We start from the raw sequence: 27491 nt of genomic DNA, 5'->3' as shown, positions 1-27491 counted from the left end.
CCGTCTCTTTTTCTATCGAAAGCTAACGCAGGAGAAAACTAGTTTTTCAGTCAACCACACCTAGAAATTACACCAGCAAAGATTTTGTCTGTGAAAATTCAACAGCAGAATTTCTAAATCTGAAAAATTCATCAACAAATGAGGTGACCTCCTGGTGACCTAAGCCAAAGCACTGTTACTCAGTCGAGGATCAGAGAATCGTTATATGATTGGCTAAAAGTCACTCGCCTCAATCGAGCGATGATTACCTTGGCTTGGGTCATCAGGAGGTCCCTTCAGTTGTTGGATTTCTGCTGTTTAATTTCTGATGTTGAATTTTTACAGATAACATTTTTGCAGGTGTATTCTAAGTTTTAAAAAGAAAATCGAAGTTTCACATAATAAATTTATGTTAGAAAAAAAGGTCTTTCTGCTGAGACTATTTGTTCCATAGAATAGTACCAGCGACATCCAAACAACCCAAAAGTACAAGAAAATACCTAAAACCCATAAAAATAGCTCTGGGACGATGTGGGACTGAAACAAAGTCACTCCATCTTACAAGATCACATATAATTCAATAGATAATGTTATTTACATGTACATACAATTAAAATACAATACATTCTCATTTTCACAGTCCTGGGGGAAATCTAGGCTTCATCATTATCTATAGAAGATGAAAAGCCTTTAAGATGTGGAACAGCATGTAGACTGCAAATGACATCTGCCACCATTAAGTACCTGTAACATAAAAATACAAGGGCTAACAAATCAGTGCATGGTGTATTAAAATCTAAAGAAAACCACACCATATGGACACGAGTGAGGTTGAATGCTTAAAAACAAAAAGGCAAATATATTAGACAATCGTCAGGAAAAACTCTGCAAAACTCGGATTGTCTGAAGTGCAAAAAAACTGTTCCTCCCAAACTGCTCATTATTCTAAAGATGTAAAAACATGGAAATAATCATTGCAAACTGTGAGAACTGATGAAGATAATGCACTATAAATTCATATTTATATTCACAATACACACCAATGGTGGGAATGTCTCTGGAGTTTGCATAAAAGTGAGAATGGCTGTGAAAACATAGGAGGCATGGCTTCTAGGATCATCTACCAAATACTGCTGGTCAGGGGACTGGATTGGTCCCTTCTACCCCCCGCCCCCCTGCCCAAAGCCACGTAGGCTCCTCTAACACATGTTTGTACCGGGAATGAGGAGACACTCCGTCCCACAGCAATAGGGACCGCTAAGTGGGGATCCGGCTATGTCCGTGTCCTCTCGAGGCAGCATCTGACATGGTCCCTTAAAGCATACATTCACCATTTTCTCTTGTAGGAGACCAAAGATGTGGGATGATAGCGGGGGAGGGTGCGCGCTCCTGAGGTGGTGATGTCAGGAAGGTCACTTTAATCAGCGTTCCATTTGTCCCATCTGACGCAGCAGATTTCCCATAGTGGAGAATGTGGGCGTGTCCTCTTCAGTGAACAGGAATGTAAACATACAAGAGAGCATCTTTGGCAGAATGTGAAGAATCTCTTTGGAGGTAGTGGGTCAAAGGTCAATGTGGAGCGTGAGGAAGAGGTGCAGCAACGAGTCCGTGGCCAACGCAGCTATGTCCTATGTAGGAGCCGGATGCTCCTGCGTGTTAGTCCTACTGGAGGCACTTCTGTGTCCCTGAAAGTGTTGGTTTGGGATATAACTGGCTTCTGTTTCACTCTGTTCTCCTGCTCCATCAGCAGCAGAGCTCAGAGGAGGTGTCCTATGTACTGAGAGCTGGGGTAATGAACATGGAGCTTCTCCTTCTCTCCAGAAACATCTGCTAAGAGAATCTACAAAAAAGGACAAAAATTACAAACATGCATTATCTCAGAACTGGCAAAAAGCTAATTAATTCACAGAAAAGGCATTATCTGGTGTCACATTATCGAATAAATCACATTACAGCACTTCTGTTATACCGCATCTGAACATCAAAGTGAACTAGTGTTGTGAAAACCAACATTTCTACTAATCCTGCCCTTCCCAAGGGTAGACTACCCCTTCCCCGAGGGCCGATACCCAGCATGTTTCAGCTGTTTCCCTGCTTCAGGTGATTAACGGGCTTCTGTAGAGCCTGATGACCTGCTGAATGAATCAAGTGTGTGAGCAGAACAACTTCTAAACATGCTGGGTAATGACCCTCGTAGAATGGGGTAGTCCACCCTTGTGAAGGACACGATAAGGGGTCCATCCCTAATTTACAAGGTCATTGAAAGAAAAGATTTTTTTTTTTGTAAAAAAAAAAAAAGAAAGAAAAGATTTTAAATAAACACGAGAACTTTAAAGGCCCAATGTGTGATATTTCATCTTATAAGTTATCAAATTTCTTGTATCACATTCTCAAATTTGTTTTTTTTTTAATGATAATTCAAACAAGCATTTATTCTAAGCATTATTATTAGCTTTATATTTTAATATTTTAGACAAAAGAAGCAGACCGGTGCTCCATATGGCATGCGCCATCTTAAAATACAGTGACCTTTTAGGGACATACAACATATTAAGCTTCGCATTTGATGTTTGCGTTTTTAAATGATGTAACCTCAAAGAAACAGCAGGGGGCAGAAGTGCGCCTTGTAAGCATGCAGTCTGACAAAGTAACTAAGAAGAAGAAGAAACTAGCCACACCGTACTTCTAGCGATGGAGGATCACACATATTCTACAAGCAAACTTGAGAAACGGGATAGTTTGAAAGCGCCGATCTTCTAGACTTTATTGCAGCTCTGCCTCTTCCTCTTGTGCGTGGAACGTTGCGGCTGGTTTGAGCAAATTCGGCTCCTTCATCTTGGGATGCTTGCCCTGCTTCTGTCGCATGTCTAACACCTCTGCCTCTCTGTGCGCTGGCACACGTCTGTCCTCTCCCTCTTCCTCTCCCTCTTCCTCGCCCTCTTCCTCTCCCTCGTCCTCTGTCTGTCTCCACTGATGAACCATCGGATGATATCTGACTTTGTTTACGGAGAGAAAACAATTACAGACTACACTACCTTGTATATTTCCAAAATGGCAAATAGAAATATAACATTTCTCAAATAAAATGAACAAAATATTGTCATTTTTTGTAGTCAGAAGTCATCACTAACTAGCTGACGTTTGCTATTAGCAAACATAACTGACATAAAAAAGTTTTTCTTATTCAAAACCTATTTAGATTAAATTAATAAAATAAGTTAGATGAAAACAACTAACCTGTTCGCTGACTTGAAAGCTGGAATTAGATGATGACATGCTGCCGTTTACAGCAACACGATTTTGTATTGTATTTGTTATATTTGTTAATAAAGTTTTAAATAATGATTAAAAAAACCCTTTTTGATCCTCGGGGGCTCCAATAGCTGCAATACCGACTCTAAACTGCGTGGTGCTAAAGAGTCGGATCTTTTTACTATGATTTCTGTGAATTTCACACACGGGGCCTTTAAAAGCTACAAGAACAAAAAACACTAACAAAGAGTGACCCGATAAGAACAGTTTTCATTTTTTATTAAAAAAATCAAATGTGTGTTTCGTATCTCACCATTAGCATGGTGCTCGGGAGCAGCGTGAGCGCTAATCCTTTTATCGCGTGAGGTGAGCAAGACTGAAGGGTCCTGGTTGCGTATGAGGCTCTCCAGTGTAGCATCCTCTAGACGGCCGTGCTCACTGAGGCCTGGCAGAGTCTTGTCCAGCTGATCATCCTCCGACAGATAGGCGTAGGGGCAGTACTCGCGCGTTCGGGAGTAGATGTTGGCATTGTCATAACAGTCAGAGCAGATCACAAGAGGACCTGCGCCTCCTGGAGAGAAAATCAAAACATGTCTGGAAAGAAGCTTAGAATAAGTCCAATCTTTTGACCTCTTTCTTTAAACCATGGTGTGTGTGTGTGTGTGTGGTGTGTGTGTGTGTGTGTGTGTGTGTGTGTGTGTGTGTGTGTGTGTGTGTGTGTGTGTGTGTGTGAATCTTTATGAGGTGAATTTTTCATGTTTTAGGGCGTTTTTAATTCTGCACAAACGTAAAATTGTGATATTAGGTACAATTAACTATATTTGAAACCCACATACACTGCCTGGCCAAAAAGTTAGTTGCCACCAAGATTTAACTAAGCAAATAGGTATAGGAGCCTGGCATCTTTCAGCTGCAACAAGTTATTTACCACAACTTGTGCAATGAGTTGCTGCTCATTTCTTAAATAACCATGTGGAAAGACACACCTGGTGGTAAGGGGAAAGATTTTAGCCTGTTTGAGAAAGGTCAGATCATCGGCATGCAGCTAGCAGAAAAAGCCTGATATATAGTTCTCCGTGAGCTCCCAAACAGAGAGACACACACGGAATGTCGGAAAGGTTTTTATATGTTAACTTCGGCACAAGCAGCGGAGTGCTGCTAAACTATTCCCCACCAGGACGACAGAGGGCGTAGCACTTTTGTGGAATCCTGCCACCATAACACTCGTGCTTCCGGTCCACGATAGTGTATTTACTAATGCGTTTTTGTTTTTCAGAGACTTTATAACACAGACAAATTTGTCCTTCATTTTCCTCCACCTCTTCATGCCTCCTCTAAACCCACGTTTCCATCCACGTTTGCTCTGTATTTTGTACTCCTTCAGTCACGGCTGAACAAACATTCATATTTTCAGACTTTTTCTGTGATGCGTTCTTCGATCTGCTCTGGGTCTGCCACTAAATATCTTTTTACTTTTTAACGAGGCAATGGCCGTGCTGGTGACAAATATACAGGAAGCTGCGTCCTGACCAATCGCAAGCTTGCAGTCTCCGTCACTTTTGGTGGGTGTTTAAAAATTGGGGCATCCTCCGTGAGCCCGTCGAAGAGCCCTTGGCCCAAGCATAATGGCACTGCGTGTCTCTGCACTGATGCCGAAGGAGAAATATAAATCAGGCTTAAAGAGACACAGAAACGACTAAAACTGGGTTCAGAACTTTTTAAGGCTTAATTAAAAACTGGTCTGATGAGTCCAAATGGACCCTGTTCCAGAGTGATGGTGCATCAGGGTAAGAAGAGAGGCAGATGAAGTGATGCACCCATCATGCCTAGTGCCTACTGTACAAGCCTGTGGGGGCAGTGTTATGATCTGGAGTTGCTGCAGGTGGTCAGGTCTAGGTTCAGCAGCAGGATGTGCTCCAAGAATGAGGTCAGCTGACTACATGAATATACTGAATGACCAGATTATTCCATCTTCCCTGATGGCACGGCCATATTCCAAGATGACAAAGCCAGGATTCATCAGGCTCAGAAAGTGAAAGAGTGGTCCTGAGTCCAGACCTTAACCCCATGGTGAATCTTTGGGATGTGCTGGAGAAGGCTTTGTGCAGCGGTCAGACTCTACCATTATCAGTGCAAGATCTTGGTGGAACATTAATGTTACACTGGATGGAAAAAAATCTGGTGACATTGCAGAAGCTTATTGAAACAACGCCACAGCAAATGTGTGTCGTAATCAAAGCTAAAGGCAGTCCACTGAAATATTATAGTGTGTTGTAGGAGTTGGCAGCTGGATGAAGGATCAGAGGAAGTATTCCTTTTTGGGGCCAGACAGCGTTTAAAAAAGGAAACTCTAGTGAATTTTTTAAAAAGTTAACAGTAGATAAATGTCGCAGTTTAAAAAAACACTGAAAGTAAATAAACGAAATAAGATGATAACAAACCAGAGGAGGCTCCCACTAATCCCTCTTGGGACTCCACAGGATGAAAGTTGCTACGGCCGGTGAACAGAGAGCCCATCTTGCAGTGCAGCATGCCATTCCTTTCAGTTTCCACCTCACTACTCGTGTCTCCGTAGTACAATCCTGGGACAAACACGGTAATTAGTTAACATTTCACTCCACAGGGATATGATCCAAAACACACAAAAAGCACCCACTGGGCAAGGCATTGTGTCGAAACACTGAATGACACGTCATAGAGAAATGTTTTATTAAAAACATTCAAAATCCATCAATTGTTCGTATGTTATTGTCAGTATCTGTTGATATTAAATGCAGGCTTGATAAGCTGTCGTTATTCTTTGTGATGTCAACATCAGAAGCTTTGCTGTCTTTTGGATGAAGCCAAATCCAAAGTCTGGGTAAAACACTAGAGGGTCTGAAAACGTGATGAAAAATCCGCAGATGTGGATTAAAATGTATGTGTGGTAATAAAATATTTTCTTATATGTTATCTGACTAGGGTTTGCAGAGTAACAGAATGCTCCTGGATGTTTACGTTAAGACTAAAAATCTCAAGTTTCATTTATTATTTTCTGCAAAATATTTAATGTCTCTCCTCCTTGAACCGTCACCTTATCGTGGTGGAGGAGTTTGAGTGCCCTAATAATCCTAGGAGCTATGTTGTCTGGGGCACTTTGTGCACCTGGTAGGGTCTCCCATGACAAATTGGTCTTAGGTGAAGGGTGAGACAAAGAACGGTTCAGAGGATCTTTCATGGATGTACAATCAAAGAGTCGGAGTACCCGGCCTGGAGGGTTATCGGGGTCCCACCCTGGAGCCAGGCCTGGGGTTGGGGCCCGTGAGCAAGCGCCTGGTGGCCGGGCTTTTGCCCATGAGGCCCGGCCGGGCCCAGCCCGAACCGGATACATGGGCTCATCCAACTGTGGACCCACCACCCGCAGGAGGAACATGAAGGGTCCGGTGCAGTGTGGATCGGGTGGCAGACCGAGGCGGGAGCCTTGGTGGTCCGATCCCCGGACAAGGAAACTGGTTTTTGGGACATGGAACGTCACCTTGCTGGCAGGGAAGGAGCAGGAACTTGTGGCGGAGGTTGAGCGGTACCGGCTAGATATAGTTGGACTCACCTCGACATTTAGCATAGACTCTGGAACCCAAGTCCTTGACAGGGGTTGGATATTCTCCTTTGCTGGAGTTGCTCCGGTGAGAGGCGGAGGGCTGGGGTTGGCTTTTTGTTAGCTCCAAGACTCTCTGCCTGTGTGTTGGGGTTTACCCCGGGGGACGAGAGGGTAGCTTCCCTGCACCTTCGGGTCGAGGAACGGGTCCTAATTGTTGTTTGTGCTCATGGGCCAAATATCAGATCAGAGTACCCACCTTTTTTGGAGTCCCTGGGACAAGTGCTAGATAGTGCTCCATCAGGGGACTCCATTGTCCTGCTGGGGGACTTCAACGCTCGTGTGGGCAATGACAGCATGACCTGGAGGGGTGTGATTGGGAGGAACGGCCCGCCTGATCTGAACTCGAGTGATGTTTCGTTATTGGACTTCTGTGCAAGCCGCAGTTTGGCCATAACAAACACCATGTTCGAACATAAGGATGCCCATCGGTACACTTGGTACCAGGGCAGCCTAGGTCGCAGGTCGATGATAGACTTTGTAGTCGTATCATCTGACCTGCGGCCGTATGTTTTGGACACCCGAGTGAAGAGAGGGGCGGAGCTGTCAACTGATCACCATCTGGTGGTGAGTTGGATCAGATGGCAGGGGAAGATGCCGCGTAGACCTGGCAGACCCAAACGCATAGTGAGGGTCTGCTGGGAACGCCTGGCAGAAGAACCTGTCAAGACGGTCTTCAACTCCCACCTCCGGCAGAGCTTTGACCGTGTACAGAGAGCAGTGGGGGACATTAACATCGAGTGGGCCTTGTTCCACTCTGCGATTGTTGAGGCGGCTGTTGCTAGCTGTGGTCGCAAGGTGGCCGGTGCCAGTCGTGGTAGCAACCCCCGTACCCGCTGGTGGACACCAGAGTTCGGGGAGCCGTCAGGCTGAAGAAGGAGGCCTACAGGGCGTGGCTGGTCTGTGGGTCTCTGGAGGCAGCAGACAGGTACCGGATAGCCAAGCAGGGTGCAGGAGTGGCAGTTGCCGAGGCAAAATCTCGGGCATGGGAGGAGTTTGGTGAAGCCATGGAGAAAGACTATCGATCGTCTCCAAAGAGGTTCTGGCAAACTGTCCGGCACCTCAGGAGAGGAAGGCAGCAACTCGCTCACACTTTTTACACTGGAGATGGGTAGCTGCTGACGTCAACTGGGGCTATAGTCGGATGGTGGAAGGAATACGTTTGACGAGCTCCTCAATCCCACCTTCGCGCATTTCGAGGAGGAACCAGAGCCGGGAGACCTGGGGATGGACTGTCCAATCTCGGGGGCAGAAGTTGCTGAGGTAGTCAAACAACTACACAGCGGCGGAGACCCGGGGGCGGATGAGATTCGTCCTGGGTATCTCAAGGCTATGGATGTTGTAGGGCTGACATGGTTGACACGTCTCTGCAACATTGCATGGTCATCGGGTGCAGGTCCTGTGGAATGGCAGACTGGGGTGGTGGTCCCCATCTTTAAGAAGGGTGACCTGAGGGTGTGTTCCAACTATAGGGGGATCACACTCCTCAGCCTCCCTGGAAAGGTCTACTCCAAGGTACTGGAGAGGAGGGTCCGATCGATAGTTGATTCTCAGATTGAGGAGGAGCAATGTGGTTTTTGTCCTGGCTGTGGAACTGTGGGCCAGCTCAATAGCCTTGCAAGGGTGATGGAGGGGGCATGGGAGTTTGCCCAACCAAACCACATGTGTTTTGTGGATTTGGAGAAGGCTTATGACCATGTCCCCAGGGGCACCCTGTGGGGGACGCTCCAGGAGTATGGGGTGGGTGGCTTTCTGTTAAGGGCCATTCAGTCCCTTTACCAGAGGAGCGTGAGTTTCCGCATAGCCGGTAGTAGGTCGGACTTGTTCCTGGTGAGGGTTGGAGTCCGCCAGGGCTGCCCTTTGTCACCAGTTCTGTTCATTACCTTTATGGACCGTGGTGTGGAGTGTGTTGGGTTTGGTGGCAGGAGAATCTTGTCTCCGCTTTTTGCGGATGATGTGGTCCTCCTAGCTTCATTCAGCTCTGACCTCCAGTTCTTGCTGGGTAGATTTGCGGCCGAGTGTGAAGCGGCTGGGATGAGGATCAGCACCTCCAAATCTGAGACCATGGTTCTCGACCGGAAAAGGGTGGCTTGCCAACTTCGGGTCGGGAGAGAGGTCCTACCATCTCGGGGTCTTGTTCACGAGTGAGGGTTGGAGGGATCGGGAGATCGACAGGCGGATTGGTTCAGCGTCTGCAGTGATGCGGATGCTGAGCCGATCTGTGGTGGTGAAGAAGGAGCTGAGCCAGAAAGCCAGGCTCTCGATTTGCCGGTCGATCTACGTCCCAATCCTCAACTGTGGTCATGAGCTTTGGGTAATGACTGAAAGAACGAGATTGTGGATACAAGCGGCGGAAATGAGTTTCCTCAGTAGGGTGGCCGGGCTCAGCCTTAGAGATAGGGTGAGGAGCTCGGACATTCGGGAGGGGCTCGGGAGTAGAACCGCTGCTCCTAAGGTTCCAAAGGAGTTAGTTGAGGTGGTTTGGGCATCTGGTCAGGATGCCTCCTGGACGCCTCCCTGGGGAGGTGTTTCGGGCATGTCCTGCCGGCAGGAGGCCCCCGGGTCGACCCAGGACACATTGGAGAAGTTACATCTCCAATCTGGTCCGGGAACGACTTGGGGCCCTGCCGGAAGAGCTGGTGGAGGTGGCCGGGGAGACGACGGTCTGGAGCTCCCTAGGTGGGATGCTGCCCCCGCGACCCGGACCCGGATAAGCGGAGGAAGACGACGACGATGACATTTAATGTCTCTAAAAGTTCTTTGAACTTGTTCATTCCTAAGCAGCATTTAAGTTAATACTCTGCTCACACAAGGACGCAAACTGGCTAAATAAACAAAGAAAGTAAAAAAATATACAAATAACAGATTAGTCCATATATTTTAAACAGTTTACCAATAAAGGTTTGAAAACATAATACTGGCAAGTGTAGCTAGAAAAAAAAGGTTACACTGCTACCGAGAGGCAAACCTGCGCAAAACTACATGCCAGTCTGACACCATAACCACTTCTCCACTAAATCCAAAGTCACTAGCGCCTAGCATATATGTCATGTGCCACCCAGTGAGTCTTTGTAGATGGTATGCATGTTTTTTTTTGGCGGTGTCCCAGTAGAAGTAATTTGTCAGAAAATCTACAGAATTTCCAGGTTTCAGGACCAGACCTGCTTCAGGGAGAGGAGAAATGCCACAAAAATTTGGCAGTCTTTCTTTCATTTGCAGAAATAATCTTTACATCGAGCTAATTGAAGCTGAGACAGGAGGAAAATGCATGAATGCAGACAAAAAAGGGGTTTGGAAGTATTTCTTATGAGGAAATGACAATATAACATGGCAAAAAGTTTGAAAAGTTTGATTTTGATGGTGAAAGCTGTTCAAACAATGAACAAAATGAACATATTCCTCCTAAAATGTGCGCAATCCTGGTCATCAATTACAAGAAACGTTTGACCTCTGTGCTTGCAAACAAGGGTTTTGCCATTAAGTATTAAGTCTTTTTTTAGAGGTTTCAAATACTTATTTCACTCAATGAAATGCAAATCAGTTTCTATCTTTTCTTTAAAGTTATTTTCAATCTTCCTTTTGATGTGCTATCTGTCACTGTTAAAATAAGCCTACCACTAACATTATACTGTTTCTTTATCATTGAACAAACTTACAAAATCAGCGAGGGGTCAAACGATTATTTCCTCCACTGTAGGTTAAACTCAGAGTGACCAATCACTTTGAAAAATGAGTAAAAAAAAAGTTTCTCGGTGAAGGACTCAGTGAGAACAGCACAGACACAAAAACAATGCTGATGGTAACAACATTATAATTAATGGTGACACCAGAGCAACTTCACCAGCGACGAAAAAAGAAAAAGGTCAGAAAACTAAACAGATTGGCCGTAAAGTTTACCCACCATCCGTGCCTTTATGAATGTATCCGTTGGAGAGTGGAGGCATGAGCTGCTGGTGGCTGCCGGCCTCGGAGTTACTGTAGCCTTCCTGAGGCTCCGACAACGTTCCCTGAGAGGACAAGTAGCTGGGAATATCTGCTGGCAAATTCATCTCATCTGTAACACACACACACACACACACATTTGAAACATCTTGTGATTTTTGTCCTCGAATAAATACAAAGAGCTGTTACATTCTAAAGTGGCTCTTTATGATGAAACTAACCAGTGTTGGTGATGCTGTAGTCCTCACTCTTCCGGCGCATGTGATAGATGACAATAACCCAAACCAGCGACGTTCCAACTACACAACACACCACGACGATCACCACGATGCCCACAATAGTCCAGCTTTGTGACCCCGTGTCACAGTTAGGAGACGGCGAGACGCTGAGGTAGATGTGACCACGTTTTGTACCAACGGTGTTAGACATGATGCATGTGTATTTCCCAGCGTCGGCTGGTCCAGCATCAACAATGATGAGGAGTTGGTTGGCTGCAGCAAAAAAGTGGCGCTCTGTAAGAACCAGAGGCCCATCGTCTTTGGTCCAGTTGAGTCGTGGAGCCGGGCTGCCTCCGGCTATGCACTGAAGCACCGCCGTTTCACCGTGGGCCACTGTTCTGTCTTCTAGAGATCGCATGAAGGATGGAGTTTCTGGAAGACAGAAGGACTCAATCAATTTTGATCCATGACATATCCATGTTAGCTGTTGCCACTTCTAATGAATACGTGTCAGATGAGGTTTGTTACATATGCACTGAAATAAAGTTTATAAAACATCCAGTAACCGCATGAACAGATGTGTCTGGGATGCTGCAGCCAGGAAGAGTTAGTTAGTTGAAATGACCATGTAGGTTTTAGAGCAGCACATAAACAAGTATCTCATTTGAGCATTGTGATGTGTGCGGGGGTCCAGTAGGACACCTTTTAATCAGCAGGGTGACTCACCCAGTACAGTAAGCGTAGCATTCGCCGACAGACTTCCTGCAGCATTTTGAGCTGTACAGCTGTACACTCCCATATCCTCCGTTTTAACATTAGCAATAAAGAAGATGTCATCATCCGGCATCACATGCATCCGGCGCTCCCGGGCAGCTGGAAAGTCAGTGCCTCCATCCTTCTGCCAAGCGATCTGTGGCGATGGATGGCCGTCTGCAGCACACTCCAGCTTGGCCATGGTCCCAGTGCGAATCGTTAGATCCATCGGAATTTTAAGGAAGGAGGGCATCTCTGTAAGGCATAACAGACAAGCTAGAGTTAGGGGTCAAAAGGTCTTAGAAGTCACATCACAAGCATAACAGAAAAAAAAAAAATCAATGACTTCACTGAAAATTACCACTCGTTCCTGAGACTTTTCATTGGTACAACCAAACGTGCCAGGCGAAAACCATAACAAACAACAGTTAACTAATTCTTAGGAAATAAGAATCCATCTCACCGTTGACAGTAAGCTTGGCCCTGTTGGAGTAATTGGAGCCGAAGTGATTGGAGACAACACACTGGTAACGCCCCTCGTCGGTGAAGTTGACGTTCAGCAGGTGAAGCAAAGCAGTATAGATGAGCTCTCCTTCCTGATAACGGGCGTAGTTTTCCACTTCTGCATCATAAAGCACCTCCCCGTCCTTCCGCCATGCAGTGGTCATTGGTGAGTTGCTGCTACTGGACGCGACGCAGCTCAGAGTCACATTGTTGCTCCGTAATGCTACAAATGTCTCAGGGTGAGCCGTGATCTGAGGCTTGGGGAAATCATCTGCACAGGAGCAAAAGGAAACACATAAAGCACTTCGAATAGCGTCTCCGAGAACTGTGTCGAAACACGAGAAATTTTCTACTGACCACAAACAAACTCATCCGGGCTGATGGACAGAACAGCGCGGCCGAAAAGATTAGCAGGATGAGCACAGACAGCTAGGACAGAGTGCTGGAACTGGCTCTCTGTTAACCAAGGACCCAACCACTGCATATGGCAATCACACAGCAGGCTGCTGGTGTTCAGCACACTGGGGGGAGAATATATCTGCTATTAGAAAAATCGGCTCATTATTAAACAAATGAGGCATTTTACTCACTTCTTCACTTTATTTAAATTACTACACATAAGACTTGAGTGAAGGTGGGACCAGACAACTCCTATGAGAATGCATCGTAAAAATGTGTCCAGCAACAAAAACTAAAAAGAGAAAAAAAAAAAAAGATGTTTAAATGGGAAACACCTTCATCTAACATCTGAAACGTCTCCCAGCTTTCTTTGGGGTCCACAGGAGTGATGCATCACTAAATTAAACAAATGAGCAGTGTTCATGATCTAAAACATGCAGGAAACCTGCTGGAAGCAGACTGCAGCACCAGGTATGTCAGCTCCATTTTTAAGTCCCAACAGACCAGACCAGCAACTGTGAAGTTGGCAGAATTGTGAGTTTTACTCTTTTATCCTTGATATTCAGACATCCCTGATTGGCTAACAGCAACAAGCGTCTACCACTGACTCTGTTTGCTCCACAACGTTGATGCTTTATATTTATAAATAACACAAGCCTGGAGGAGTTCTGTCATATTATGGAGCTGCTAATGCTAACGGTTAGCTTCTACTAGCCAACACATGCTCTACTCTCTACTGGATGATAAATCAACAACAGCCTTCCCTGTCGTGAATTAAGACGGACGAGTCCATGAATGTTAACGTAACAACGAGACGTAGATCTGAGTGGCTTTTCTAATCCGAGCATTTCCCCTCATCTTGTCTTTGAGCAGCTAATGCAGGACACAGGGGTGGAAGACTAACCTTAACCCCATGTTCAGTCTGCATGTGAAACTCGGATGTTATTTACTAGGAGTGTAACGGTACGCTAAAATCGTATTCGGTTCAGTTCAGTGTTTTTAAGGGCTCGGTTTGATTAATTTTCGGTATTTTATTATTATATTTATTTAATATATCTGAAGCGGCTCCTATACTGAGCAGATCCAGATACAGGCTGCTGATCTAGCATGACGTCTTTAATTATTTCACAGGTTATTTGTGCAGCTATGAGTTTCACGCTCCTACAGACAAGTGTTGTGTTTGACTGTTGATGCTCCGTGTTTTTATTTCTGCAGCGAGCCTTAAAAACACCTCACACCACTCAGTTTCTTCTTTAAAACTCTTATTAAAAAACAAGCTTCCTCTGCGCCACATTTTTTGTTGTAGGATGAAAACTTGACATCAGTTGTCACAGGGGAAAAGTTCAGCAGACATGTTTGTTTATATTTTTGCTGCTGTGTGTCTGCACAGTGTGAGACAAGGGAGGGAGGGGCGAAGCAACGCTCCGTTCAGCGTCTCTACAGGCTGCAGTAGCAGCGACAGCCAGCTGGTTTGAGCCGCTCTGAAAGGCGTTGATCACAATTTGCAGATCACGTTTCATAAACGGAGATCGGGCGCGTGCAGCCATCATGCCTAGGAACTTTTACCTGCTGCACTTAAATCACGCAAATAAAAATTCAATGTTTAATGGAAAAAATAAATTGAAACGATACGCAAGTGGACTGAACCAAACAGGCCGAACCTAAACGGTTCAACACCCCCTGTGAACTATTACACCCCGATTATTTACTCAATCTATTTTCAAAAAATAATACATATAAGTTTCTCAGTACACTTCACCTTGAATTTGTGTGTAAATTTGTACCGCAGGTTGTCGAACATGGTTAAAACTTTATAATTCAACCACATTATTTGGAATTTAGACCATTAAAAACACACATTAATTAAAGATAAAGAATGAGCGAGGTGCAGCATAAGAAACACTCATTCATAGGCTGATGAATACATGAAAGTGTTTTCATTTTGATTTAAAAGTTTCTAGAGTTGGGGCACATTTGAGGTCATAAGGGAGCTGATTCCATCTGAGAGCAGCATAGTAGCTAAAAGCAGCTTCACCCTGTTTGGTTCTGACCTGGTTCTGCCAGCTGACTGCTTCCCAAGGATCCCAGAGCCCTGCTGGGTGTGTATACTGGAAGGAGATCCAACATGCATTTTGGCCCAATGCCATTGAGGTTTAGAAACTAGCAGTAACACTTTGAAATGGATTCTGTAGTATGCTGGTAACCACTGAAGAGATGTGCTCAGCTCTCCTAGTTCTTGTTGTTTGGGAAGACCCGACAGAAGGCCACTGCAATAGTCCAGCCTACATGAATGAGTTTTTCTTCAGTCATTCCCGGGTGCAACTACAAATTAATGGATTTTATCTTAATTCACTTCAAGCGACATTTTCAGCAGAAGAGATTTCATCTAATTAGAATGAGATTACAACTATAAAAGCAGCTGCCTAATTACAGATGCGCGTTTGGCAGCCTCTGGGACATTTTATCGACCACAGCTCGAGACACATTTCTAGAATGTGCTGATAAAACCTTTAATAGGCCAGGTCTTACCCCCGACTTTCCTCACGTGGAGGATATAGCTGTCCCAAGTAAGTGCATGCAGATGCAGCTCAAAACTGAAAGAGAACAGTCTGATTCCCCCTACCAACCTGGAAAAATGTGTTACCAGTGAAACTATCCAACATATGACCATAAATGAAAGGGGGTGACTGACCCAATAAAAATCATTAACTGGAGTTTCTCAAACATCATACCTCATTTTTAAATTATAGTAATAATAGCAAGAGCAGATGAAGAGCATAAACTAAATCAGAGCTTCATGTGAGATTCACTGAGCGCGCTTACAAAACTTTGAGCTTGACATGAGTCAACGCTTCAGGGTGGATGGACATGATGCCATTCTTGCTGAGGTCTCTGCACACAAAACAGGAACGGGGATTAAACACAAATACAAAAAACATCTGGTCAAAACGGTTTCACCTTCAATTCATGAGGTATTGTTTTTATTCATTCTAATATAAAAATAAAAATTATGTGCAGAGTTACGATAACTTCTGGTGCGACTCACAGGTGCTCCAGTTCCTCCAGGCCTTCAAATGCTTTCTTAGTGATGGATTTGATTTTGTTCCGTTGTAAAATTCTGCAAAGTAAAATGCATAAATCATGAAATCTGCTCTAAATATTTGTTTTAATCACACTCTGACATTAAAGGGACTTTACGGAGTTTTGAATTTTTATACTCGCGATTGCCCCCTCAGGCCAAAAGCGTAACGGCAGCTTCAATAGTAGACTCGTCGTGCACGAGGCGCGCGTGCTGTACGTGCACACTCCTTACCGAAAATAACAGCTGAGACAGTCCCTTGTGTGTATGTGTGGCCCGGAGGACAGAGGACAGAGCAGCTAATTAATAAAATAATTTGATTCTGTACCTTTCTCTTCAGCACAGCCGACAAAGGTTTAAGATGGGTCAGTCCTGCATGCTCAGATCATTCCCTTCCCTTGCTTGAAAAATTGTTCCAAAATGAAAGTTGAACCCACATCTTTTTCAAAGCCGTTCGGCGAGTCTCAAATAAAAATTTGGGCATCTTACTGTAAAAAAATATACCATTAATGAAAAAAAGAAACTAAAAAACAACTATGTTCACATCCAGAATTGAACCCGGGTCTGCTGCGTGGAAGCCCCAAGTCTTATTAGGTGAGCTAAAGCACCAGTGGCATCTTCTGTATCTGTAACATTTATATCCTTGATGACAGCTGAAAAAAGTTCAAAGAACGGTTCGGAGGGCTATGCCTGAGCGTGAACGCGCATGAAGCAGCCTGCTCGACCCGAGCAGCTCAGAAAAACAGGCAATCACAATAAAAATGCCAGGGCTCATTCTACACGACCAGGGCATTGCAGGAGAATGTTTGAAGAAGAAATTTATTATTTCTATACATGTTTTGGCTGTCAAACTTCCATAATGCCCCTTTAAAGCATCGAACTACCATTTCTAAAATCACGAAAAACACTGAAAAGCAAATTAACTACCCTGTAAATGGAAAAGGGAAATGGCTTTTAAATTAAAAACCTTTAACATTAGAAAATAAAATAGAGTTTAAAGAGTCTGAAGCCCATGTAAATATTAATCTGAAAGACGTTAACATGTAAAAAACATTATAAAACCCAAGTCCTCACAGTGTGTTCAGCTTCTTCATTCCATCAAAAACACCAATGGAGTCCTCGATAGCCCAGGAGATTTCATTATTACGGATATCTCTGAGAAGCAAAGAGACTCATGTTAGATATAAAACACGTAGAACAGACAGAACATCTGAAGGCTTCTCCTGGAAACACCACAATGAACGCGATATTTTCTGCCAGTAGGGATCGTTCTTTGATCCTAACTATCAGAGACCGCGTTCTTTTGTGTTGTCAAACTTTGATGCTCCTGCTTCTGATGAGGAGAAATAATTGGCTGTTCATTGTGAACCCGCAGAGGCCTTCTCTTTACAGGATGGGTCACTCGCTCTTTTGTTTTACTCTCCTCACGCCTGACCGCCTCTGAAAGATGTCCGACACTCAAACGCCCCTCTCCCATGGACATCTGCAGCATTGTCACCATCCTGTAATACATCCCCTGGTCTTCTTTCCACTTCAGGGACTTAAATGAGATTCAGTGTAGCAAATAAATTTTGTTTAGCACTTTTCAGTTTACAAATACTACCTTAGGCCGACATTCCATTAAAGCTCCCTGTCACTCGTTTTTCCAGTAAATTAGCTGCACTTGCGCTCTTGTTTCAGGAAGGAACTGGCCTTTTGTGACCCAATCTTTTCTCAACTTTTTGCAGCTAAAGCAGGCAACACAGGCTGAAGAAAAGGTTCAGGTTCAGCATGCACGTGAAAGTGAACAATCGTAATAAGAGAAAAAAAAAACATTAGTTTCTCAGTGAACCAAAACTTTGTTTAAACACTAATGTTCCTACTGTAATCTACAGATGTTTAAATAATCAGCTGAGGAATAGAAACCTCATGTTCCACATATGTGACACATATACAGCTCTTATGGCAAGGCAAACATCCCATTAGTCCTGATTAGGACAGCATATGCAGTCTTAATCCATCAGAGTCTACTTAGTAGAAACCCACATTCATTAAATGTTAATACATGCTGAGCATTAAACCACCTCTTCAGGCTGACAAAGAACCGCCGCGCTCTTCTCTACTTCAATACAAATGATACAAAAGCAGGAGAAGAAAAACAAAACTACAAACCGGGTGATTAAAGGACAAGTGAAACAACTACTGACAGACAGCGTTAACACATGACAAAGACAACATGAGAAGATAAAGATTTAACAATTATCTCCAACGCTTTCTCCAAACTAATAAGAAATTCTATGAAAACATACTCAAGACAGAACTAGAAATACACACAAACACCTGGAATAAGACAGACCTGCTGTCCTCAGCGGTCTTTATGAAAATGAAAGCCAACAGTGAGTCGATGCTCAGTTACATTAAACAAACTCAGATTCAATGCTTTGCGTAGAAGAATTACTCGTTGCCCATTTAAGGCAGGTTTCTGTGAGGCGTAATACTTACAATGTGAGCAAACTCACGAGGCCACTGAACACTCCCTCCCCCAGGTGGCTGATGGAGTTTTCTCCCAGGTTCAGGACTTGCAGGAGACCTAGTCCTGTGAAAGCGGTTTCTTCAAGTCTGGTCAAGTGGTTGTGGGACAAGTCCCTACACAAAGTCATCAAAAAGAAAGGGGCAAAAAAAATCTGTTAAATTGTTTTAATTCTATTTTAGGGTCATGAAACGCTTGGATTAGCCTCGTAAACTTGACCAAATCCTTGCTTTGCAACGTTCGGTCTAGGAACAGTCCATCGGTCCTTGTCAGATGACTTATTGGGTGCTGTAGCGCGTTGCATGATGGGATAGCTAGGTGTATAAACAAAGGAAGTGTTGGTTGTTTTGTGTTGTGAGCTTATAAACCTGCAGAAACTGGTACATGCTTGTTGTGTGAAGGGCTGCCATGCTATCGTCACAAGAAGGCAAAAATGTTAAATGTAGGTAGGGATCGCGTTAACCGGATATTTTCGGTATTTGACCTTTCATTTTGACGGAAAAATCTCAAGGATGTTGGTCATTCTGACAGACTGGAATTACCCCGACGCTTACAGGTGAGCAGACATTTTCACCATTATGCAGAGAACATCGCGGAGGTGACTAAAACAATCAAGTAAAGATTCCCATCAGAACTAGGGCTGGGCGATATGGCAAAAATAGAATATCACGATTTTTCCAATATTTTATCACAATTTCGATTTTATCATGATTTTTTATCCATGAATAGCATAACTTCAATTGCGTATTAAAGAAGAGAAACATTGAATAAATAAACATTTATTCATATTAGGGATAATCAACACAGTGCTAACACACTTATATATTAAACTCAAACCAGAGATGATAAAAGCCCTGAGAGAAACAATTACAAAAATCAGTTTTTCTCGTTTTTCAAGTAACTTAACATAAATTAAAATCGTAAACATATTTAAAGTGCAAACATATCAATTGCAAACGTATTGTGCAAACATTAACTTGCTCAAAATACTATGTAGCTCCCAGTTGCTCATGTAGTGGATAGTTAAGCTCAAATACGGCTCTGATGTGCGGCTGGACCAGCGATCGCTTGTGGTAGCAAAAATCTGTGCATTCTGAATATTTTCTGCAACTCTCACTTTGCATTCAGCGTACATGTGTGGAAGGGCGGTGTTCGAAAAATACTTGCGGCTGGAAAACTCGTAGCGCGGATCCAATGTTTTTATCATGTTCTTAAATCCCACTCCTACTGTTCACACGGGACACAAATCTTTAACCAAGTGGTACGTCACTGCATCTGTCACGCTGTTCCATCGTCTGCTGTCTCTGTCGTAGGGAGTGAGTTTTGTGAGTGTTTCTGTTAGCGTTTGCTGCCTGGAAGAAGCGCTAGCCGCTGCCGCTGCAGCCGCAAGCTTTTTAGCTTTAGTTGCCAGCTGGCTCTCATTGTATTGTTTGGGATGCCTTCTTTTCAAGTGATTAAACAAGTTTGTGGTGTTGCCATCACTTGCCTTGACGCTCTCCTTGCAAACTTTGCAAATGACGTTTCGCTGCTCTTTGTCATCTGGTGAAAAACCAAACCAGTTCCATATAATGGACGAGGCGTTCCTCTTCGGAACGAAAACCTCGTTGTCGCTCTCAGCCGCGGCCGAAGCCATGTTTGTTCACACAGAGGTGAAAAAAAGCGGGGCACTAATATATTACTATGACTCACTCTGATTGGTTAAGGGTCAAACAAAGGCGTGTCATTCGCCTGGGGTAAGTTCCCTTTTCATTCAGAGGCAGAAATTCAACAGCAGAGCTGTGAATCGTGATAAAAAGGTCTCTCAAAAATGACAGACCGTCAGATGTGTAGATCGTAAAACGGTCTAAAATCGTCATATCGCCCAGCCCTAATCAGAACATCTAGCCATTATCTCAGACTTGGACACCGTGATCAGCGGCTCGCTATCAGAGCGCCGAGGAGCTGTGAGAGCAGCTCCGCCTGCGGGTCACAGGCCAGCAGCAGAACCACTGCGCGGCAAGTAAACTATTCCTACCTTAAGAGAAATCGTTTAACTGTAACATTAATATGTTTTTGGACACGCGGGTCATTTTGAAAGACTAAATATTAATGAAAAATTAACAAAAATTAAATAGCGATTTTATTATTATTATTATTTGAGAAATAAAAATGACAGGAGGAAACGGTCATGACCGTATTTTTTTCTCTCCGTCGGTCAAAATGAAAACAGAAAGGACTTAGCGTGACCTTTGCATGTAGGCATTGTTTCTGTGCCTGCTTGTGACTTATGTTGAAAGAAAATACAAAAATGTTTGCATGTAAATTCTTCCACAAATTAGACGAACAGCTTTTGAATACCGATTTAATATCGCAGGGAAAAATAACACGATACATTTCAATATCGATATTTTCTTACATCCCTGGCGGAGATCATTTAAAAGACAACGGTAGAACCCGCCCCATGACAGAGAACCGTCAGTGAAGGGTTGTCAGACTAAATAATATATTTATTGAGTCTGACTTGCCAGGCTACTCTTAAATGATAAGACATTTCTGCATGACACACTGATCAGACCTCCAGATTCCCATATCCAGTAAACACACAGAAAAAGTGGGGTGTGTTAGCCAAGATGAGTTTAGATAGAAACACACTCACAGCTCCTGCAGCTTTTGGCAAAAGTCCCAGGCGTCAGGTCGAAGGATGCCTATAGCGTTGTGGTTGAGTTGTAGGATACGCAGCATGCGGAGACCGTACAGCCAGCCTTTATTAACCTCGGTCAGGTTGTTGTGCTCCAACTCTCTGAAAAGATTGGGGGAAAAAACAATTCTCATTACAAAAATATGGTTTTTGCTGTTGTTTAAAAGCAGAGGAAACATGATGAATATTTAGCTTGTGAGCTAATATCAAACTTCTCTCCCCTCACTGTGGCTTTTAAAAAATAACTGCCGCATTTTACTCACAATTCTTCGATGTTATTGAGTCCAAAGAACGCTCCGTCCATCAGCTTTGTGATGCCGTTTCTTTGCATCTTCAGTGACTTCAGCGAGTCCATCCCTTTAAACGTCAGGCTATCCACTATCTTGATCTTATTACGTTTCATTTCACTACAAAAGGATTAAACAAAGGTTTAGCCACACAGGGCACATAATGAAAGCACTAATGCTTAGAGAAGGACTGGGAGTTTAATGAAACCACTTCGTTTGAAACTTACAGGATCTGAAGCTGAGGAAGTCTGAAGACTTTGGGTGGCAGCACGGCTAATCTGTTCCTGTTCAGCCTCAGCAACAACAGAGAGCTGGAGATGTTTTCAAAACAGCCGGGTTCGAGGATGCTGATCTTGTTGTTGCTCAAATTCCTAACAGATGAAACAAAGAGAAAACCTAGAGTCAAAGCTAAAGAAGAAAACTTCTACTGTAGTAAAAACATTGAGTAGATGGAGGTATTACTAATAGGGATGAACGGATATGAATTTTTTTGGGCCGATAACGATACTAATATCACTGTTATGGCCGATAACCGATATTTGCCGAGATTTATTTATTCTTCTGAAATCAGCTAATTTTGTATAGACTGAAATTATGCAAAGTGAATTTTTGAATGTGTTGCTTTATTTCTATGAAGTGGAATTTGCAATATATTGTATATACACACACACACACACCACACACATTTATGCTTCTGAGATGATTACCATCACTAATGACTAAACAATTACACATCACCACCCCCTTAACCCTCTGAAACAGATACACAAACAGAAACAAGACGGATAAAATATCGGTTGTTTTACTTATCGAATCGATACCTTAAAAATTACTAACATCGGCCGATACCGATATTGATGTTGATATATTGTGCGTCCCTAATTATTATCAACATAAGATAAGACTAATCCTTCCACACCAATTTCCTTGTGGAAAAGTGAGGTGTAGATTAATTTAATGGCACGGTACTGCTTACAGATATTTCAGCTGCATGGATGGAAAGGATCCAACTTTGAGCTCAGAGATGGAGTTAGATGTTAGGTCCAGGTTTTCCAGAGAGGCGTAGAGCTGTAGCTGATGCATATTCAGCTCTGAGATCCGATTGTGGACTCTGGAGCAAATAAAAAATAATCAGGTATTAGTTAATCATAGTCAGCTTAAATGAGGCTCACAGCTGGCAGCTCCAAACAACCCTTCATTTATGTGTATTTTACTGTTTAGGACACCAGACTTATTCAGTTATCAAACGATTTATAAATTAAATAACTAGATTGAAAGTTTAAGTCTGTCTTACTCATAAATGGCTAAAAGGTTTTATTAAGGAGTTAAACCAAGTAGGAACAGACCAATACATGGATCATAGTTTGTAATTTATCACTGGAATCAAAGCTTTCAAATGATGTTGAATATACATTGAACAAGTGTTGCAAAAAAGATGCTGATTTGACGTGGAAGTCTGCAATGTCCCATCTGTGAGACAAAAATTAGGACTTAGTGTGTTGTAAGTTATTCTCTGGGGAAACAAAGCACTGGTGCACCATTTTCTGGAACTACAGGAGAGCCGCATCACAGCTGAGCTACAGATGACAGGATTTGAGTCGTATTTCCTGATATTTAGACATCTCACCTCTGATTGGATAACAGCAAAAGGACTACCACTGACCTGCAACATTGATGTTTCATCTCCACACAAGACACAAGCCTGGAGGAGTTCTGCTGTATGGTGGAGTTGTTAATGCTAACAGTTAGCTTCTTCTAGCCAACACGTTCTCTGCTATGTCCTGGATGCTAAATCAACAACAGCCTTTCCTGTCGTGAGTCAAGATGGGTGAGTCCGTAAGTGTTAAGTGACAGTGTGACGTAGATCTGTCAGGATTTTCTAATCCTAGAGTTCCACTGTCTGTTTTCTATCAGAAGCTGATGGAGGAGATAGAAGTAGGAGACTATTTTCATGTTCAGCCAGCATAAAACACTCAAGTGGGATCGATAAACAGATATAAGATTTTAATGATGTTTTTCAGTGTTCCACATCTGTAATACATCTTTACTTTTGGTTAAATATTTTTTTTATTACTGTGAAGGGCGCTGAACTGAGATAGAAGGATTGGTTAAATTCAGTGTTCAAAAACTGATTCAGGATCAGAAATGGTGTGCATCCTCGGTTGTTATTGGTGCAAATTTTGCATGCAGATAAGCTTGAAAATTGGCCTAAAAAAATACAGCAGCACAAATGCTCCATTGGCTGACCGAGACCTCTACATATTGGGGCTGGCAATCCAAAAACCCAGTTGATCTGCAATACTGGGTCTTTGTTTACGTTGTTATAAAACAAGACAATAAAAAGGGTTTTCTTACAGTGAAAGTGATGTTATATTTGAAGAAACGGCTCCAAGAAACGGGAAAACAGTCAGCTCATTGTGATTCAACGTGCTGAAAAGAAATTAAACAGAGCATTAATCTCTCTGAACAATGAACTTAGTATCTGATGGTCATTAAAACAATTACTGACCAGCATACGTTATATATTACAATGTAAACAACTAATTCATCCAACACCTTCAGAGTACAGCTAATGAATACAACGTTTACATTAAATGTTGTTAATCCACTAACTATTGTCTCGACTTGCTTCATAAATATACTTTTACTGGTTTGGAGGCTTCAACATCCTGCAAAGTGAAATCCATAACATGACAGGAGTAGCGTTGAGTCTAGATGTACACAACAAACCAGTTTCATGTAAACAGAAAGGTGCACGAGACGGGAATAAATTAGTCTAAATCCGTAAATTGTTTTATAATAGTAAAAATCAGGGCAGATGATTCTAAACACACACGCACGCACGCACACACACAAACACACATGTCCACTTACACTTGGCTTATTCCTTCCGGAGGGTCCAGAGGAGCAGTCGATAGCCTTTTCCTGTTGCAGTCCAGAATATGGACCTCGTCTTGTCCTTTTGGACAGGAACACAAGGAGGGACAAGACTCGCTGGTCCAGGCACTGAAACTCAGCATCATGACGAGGAGAGCTGGGGGAATGGGCCAACCATCCGCCATTTTAAATGTCCTCCTACTGAGGCAACTACGTGGCTAGCTACGGGCTAAACAGACAGTTAAACAGTTACAATCCCACCGAAGTATTCCCGGGTCTGGATATCAGTCTAATAAACACATACTGCGGGTTCAGAACGTCACAAAGCCAGCGTCAATCGTGTAATCCAGTGTTTGTCAACTTGCGGGTAGCATCCTAGCAAAGATTTCGCTCCCTTCTTTCCAGCGCCTGGAATTCCTCCTTCCTCCAATCGGGACACCTTCGAGTCTTTGTTCCTACAAATTCGCCACTTTTCAAAAGACTGATCACATCGAAACAAACATTTTCAGCATTTTAGGGTATGCTGAACGAAATTAAATGTTAAGTTCACTTAAACAGGACGGTTTGTTGCGAATTACAAATGTTTTCTTCCCGTCTTCTGTTTCAAAAGAAAAACAAAGCGCCGAGATGACATAGGATACTAAAGATTCCGCCCCTTTCCAGCAAGTTTTCAGACATCCTATTGGTCAGAGCTTACGCTCGTCAAATATGTTTTACCATTTGATTGGACAGTCGTCTAAACGTGTTTTCCTTTCCCCAGACCTTGCTGGAAATAAGTTTTTCAGAACATTTGCAGCTTTTCTTGTGGTCATTCTTCCACTTTTTTGATTTTTAACTTTTAAAGAGCTTTAAAACGAATCATCTGAATTAATTCATTACAGCTTAAATGCGCCAAATTACGCTGCATAAATGTCAGTCTTCTTTGTTTTCCCCATAAAAAATGTGTGGTTTCAAGAGACCTATATCTTGTATAACTCAGTGGAAAGAATATGAACAATTAATATATATTTTGTAGATAGCTGTTGGAACAGCCTCAGTTTGGAGAAACACAAATTAGTGGTAGTAGTGGTACTAGTATTAAATATATTAAGAATGCATATCCATGTCTACATGAATTAAACAATAATAATAATGCTAACTAATTACAGAAAAATAATGAATACCAATATAAACATCTTTAGCTAGGTGAGTTCAATTAAATACCCCAAAAATGTTGAAACAAAAGAACACTTATTTAGTTCCAGCCCTTCAACAAAACAAATAGGCCTATTATTAACCCAAACAATTTTTCCTTGCCCTCTTATATTGCTTTAAATTTATTTCAACTATCCAATTTTATTTTTGTTATCTATGGTTAATTGATCTAATTTACTTAGTGTTTTCCCTAATTTCAGTTAAAATGAATGGAAACCATGAATGAAACAAAGCTGCCTTGTGAAAAAACGGCTCCTGCCACCTTAAAGTGACAATGTGTAGTTTTTAACTTTAATCTCTGGAAATATCCATCAAAATGTTGTTGAAAATGAATTGAACGATGCCCAGTTGAAAAATATTGGCAGCTTTGTAACATATAGCCATAAAAATTGGATCAAAAATAAATGGGAGCGGGTCTTAGTCTCTGGGTGACGCCATATTAGACACAATGCATTCCTTCTATGGGAGCCTGTTTTAACAAAATGCATTTATTGATTTGGAAAGCCTAGTTATGCCTCTGCGTCTGTGTTGATACAGAGACATGCAACGTCATTATTCATCTTTGCTAGGGCTCTCCAGCAGGCTCGCACGGACAGATAGAGTCGGGCCCACTTTTCTAAACATCCGTCGAAAAAGACAGCGAACGCAAGCTTGTAATTGGTCAGGACACCGCTTTTGTCAACAGCACCACCATTAAGCCATTAAAAAAAAGCCAAAGATATCTAGCGGCAGACACGGAGCAGCTTGAAGAATACCTCGCAGAAAAACTCTTAAAAATGGAAATGTTTTATTCACCTTTGAATGAATGAAAAAAAAAGATATGCAGCAAGTGTTTTATTCATGAATGGAAATGACGGGAAATGTGACTTTAGAGGTGGTGAGTGTATGAAGAGGTTGAGGAGAATGTGGGACTAATTTGTCCGTGTTAAAAAGTCTCTGAAATACAGTAAACACAATAGTAAATCTCACACTCACACACACACACACACACACACACACACACACACACACATATATATATATATATATATATATATATATATATATATATATATGTATGTATAATATAAAAGAAATATTTCACTGCTACAAGATATTGTACTTTGGTTTTATTGTTCTCTCAGAAACATGTTTTCCTTTTTCTTTTCCCAGTATTTACATATTCGTATTTGTTTGGGGTCCTCATTTAATAAGCTTAAAGGCCCATCACAAAAATAAAACACATAATAAAATTATGTCCTTCCTACAACAGCTCAATGCGGCAATTTCCATGTTGTTCAGCAAAACAATTTACACATGCATCAAGATCCAAAGATTTTGCCTGTTTTGATCCAATGCTGAGTACAGCCTAGCTTTTCTCTGTCAAAGCAGACGGCAAATAGGTCTTTATGAGCCTGAGAGTTGAAAAACTTTGATTTTTCTTGAATTTATAGCTGCCAACTGGGGTGTCAGAAGGGGCAAGGCTTTCTTTTAGGGTGGCAACTGCCACCCTATGCCACCCTTGTAGATCTGCCCCTGAAGTCCAACAGGTGGCAGCCACCACTCAGAAGTTGCAAGTGCAATTGTCTGGCCACAGAGGGCGGTAGTGGTCTGAGTGACATTTCATTAACCCTGCAAAGGTAATTTTAGCACATACTGGCTCAAGAAAACGAGTTAAAAGTTTGTAAAAGTTGCACAGTATGCCTTTAAAAAACGTCCAATCTAAAACAATTCTGAGCAGTTGAATTAAACATTATTTGCTGAAATTATAGACCACAATACTACAGTCTTTACATGGGATTTTAGTTAATTTTTGTTAAGCTGATGTTTGTCACTTCTAACAATCTAAAATATAACCTTTCAGGTACCCTATACAATTTTAAAATCCATATGAATCTTTCTATAATTTCAAATTTTGCAATTTTTCATGTTTTGGAAAATGTATGCATTATTGTGCAATAATAAACAATGTATTTGATGCTATAAATCAAACTACCATTTGAGCGAAGTAGCAAATATTCCGACCTTCACAATGAGGAAGCTCAGAACAAAAGCCCCTATGAGCCCAACCAATCAGGAGACAAGGTTACCTGGAACAGGACGGCTCTGTACGAACTTTCTCATACTAAACTGCCAATTACAAACCAGACAAGAGCCTCCAAAACTCCCCGTTATCAAATTACACCTATTCTCTTCCCCGGGACACTG

The 27491-nt window shown here is 42.6% G+C and overlaps 1 protein-coding gene across 2 annotated transcripts; it reads right to left on the bottom strand.

Moving 5' to 3' along the window:
* Positions 1-1408: 1408 nt before the first annotated feature.
* On the bottom strand, positions 1409-24554 carry lrig2 (leucine-rich repeats and immunoglobulin-like domains 2). 2 transcript variants are annotated; one of them, XM_015958566.3, is made up of 19 exons: positions 24415-24554; positions 24108-24339; positions 23589-23663; positions 22210-22344; positions 21461-21604; positions 21210-21353; positions 20905-21048; positions 18242-18385; positions 16835-16915; positions 15728-15799; positions 15505-15573; positions 12640-12803; positions 12242-12553; positions 11752-12033; positions 11029-11457; positions 10767-10919; positions 5673-5813; positions 3545-3802; positions 1409-1819 (listed from the first exon to the last, which is right to left on the bottom strand). In XM_015958566.3, the coding sequence occupies exons 2-19, from the start codon at positions 24293-24295 to the stop codon at positions 1608-1610; spliced, it is 3147 nt and encodes a 1048-aa protein (XP_015814052.3). In that variant the 5' UTR covers positions 24296-24339; positions 24415-24554; the 3' UTR covers positions 1409-1607. The 2 variants fall into 2 exon arrangements, with proteins under 2 accessions (XP_015814052.3, XP_015814051.3); XM_015958565.3 differs by having other exon boundaries at positions 24108-24515.
* Between the last annotated feature and the right edge of the window lie 2937 nt (positions 24555-27491).

Source organism: Nothobranchius furzeri, chromosome 3 (genome assembly GCF_043380555.1).
Source record: "Nothobranchius furzeri strain GRZ-AD chromosome 3, NfurGRZ-RIMD1, whole genome shotgun sequence".
NCBI lineage: Eukaryota > Metazoa > Chordata > Actinopteri > Cyprinodontiformes > Nothobranchiidae > Nothobranchius > Nothobranchius furzeri.
Note: the sequence above shows the minus strand (reverse complement) of the source record. Positions and strands in the feature narration are given on the sequence as shown.

Bases quoted from the DNA above. Each gene is read 5' to 3' on its own strand.
- lrig2 (XM_015958566.3), bottom strand. From the start codon at position 24,295: ATGGCGGATGGTTGGCCCATTCCCCCAGCTCTCCTCGTCATGATGCTG. The intron at 22,345-23,588 runs GTAAGAAAACCC...TATTTGCTCCAG, and splicing joins AATATAACATCACTTTCACT to AGTCCACAATCGGATCTCAG. The intron at 12,804-15,504 runs GTAAGCGCGCTC...TTCTCCCCCCAG, and splicing joins CATGTCAAGCTCAAAGTTTT to TGTGCTGAACACCAGCAGCC.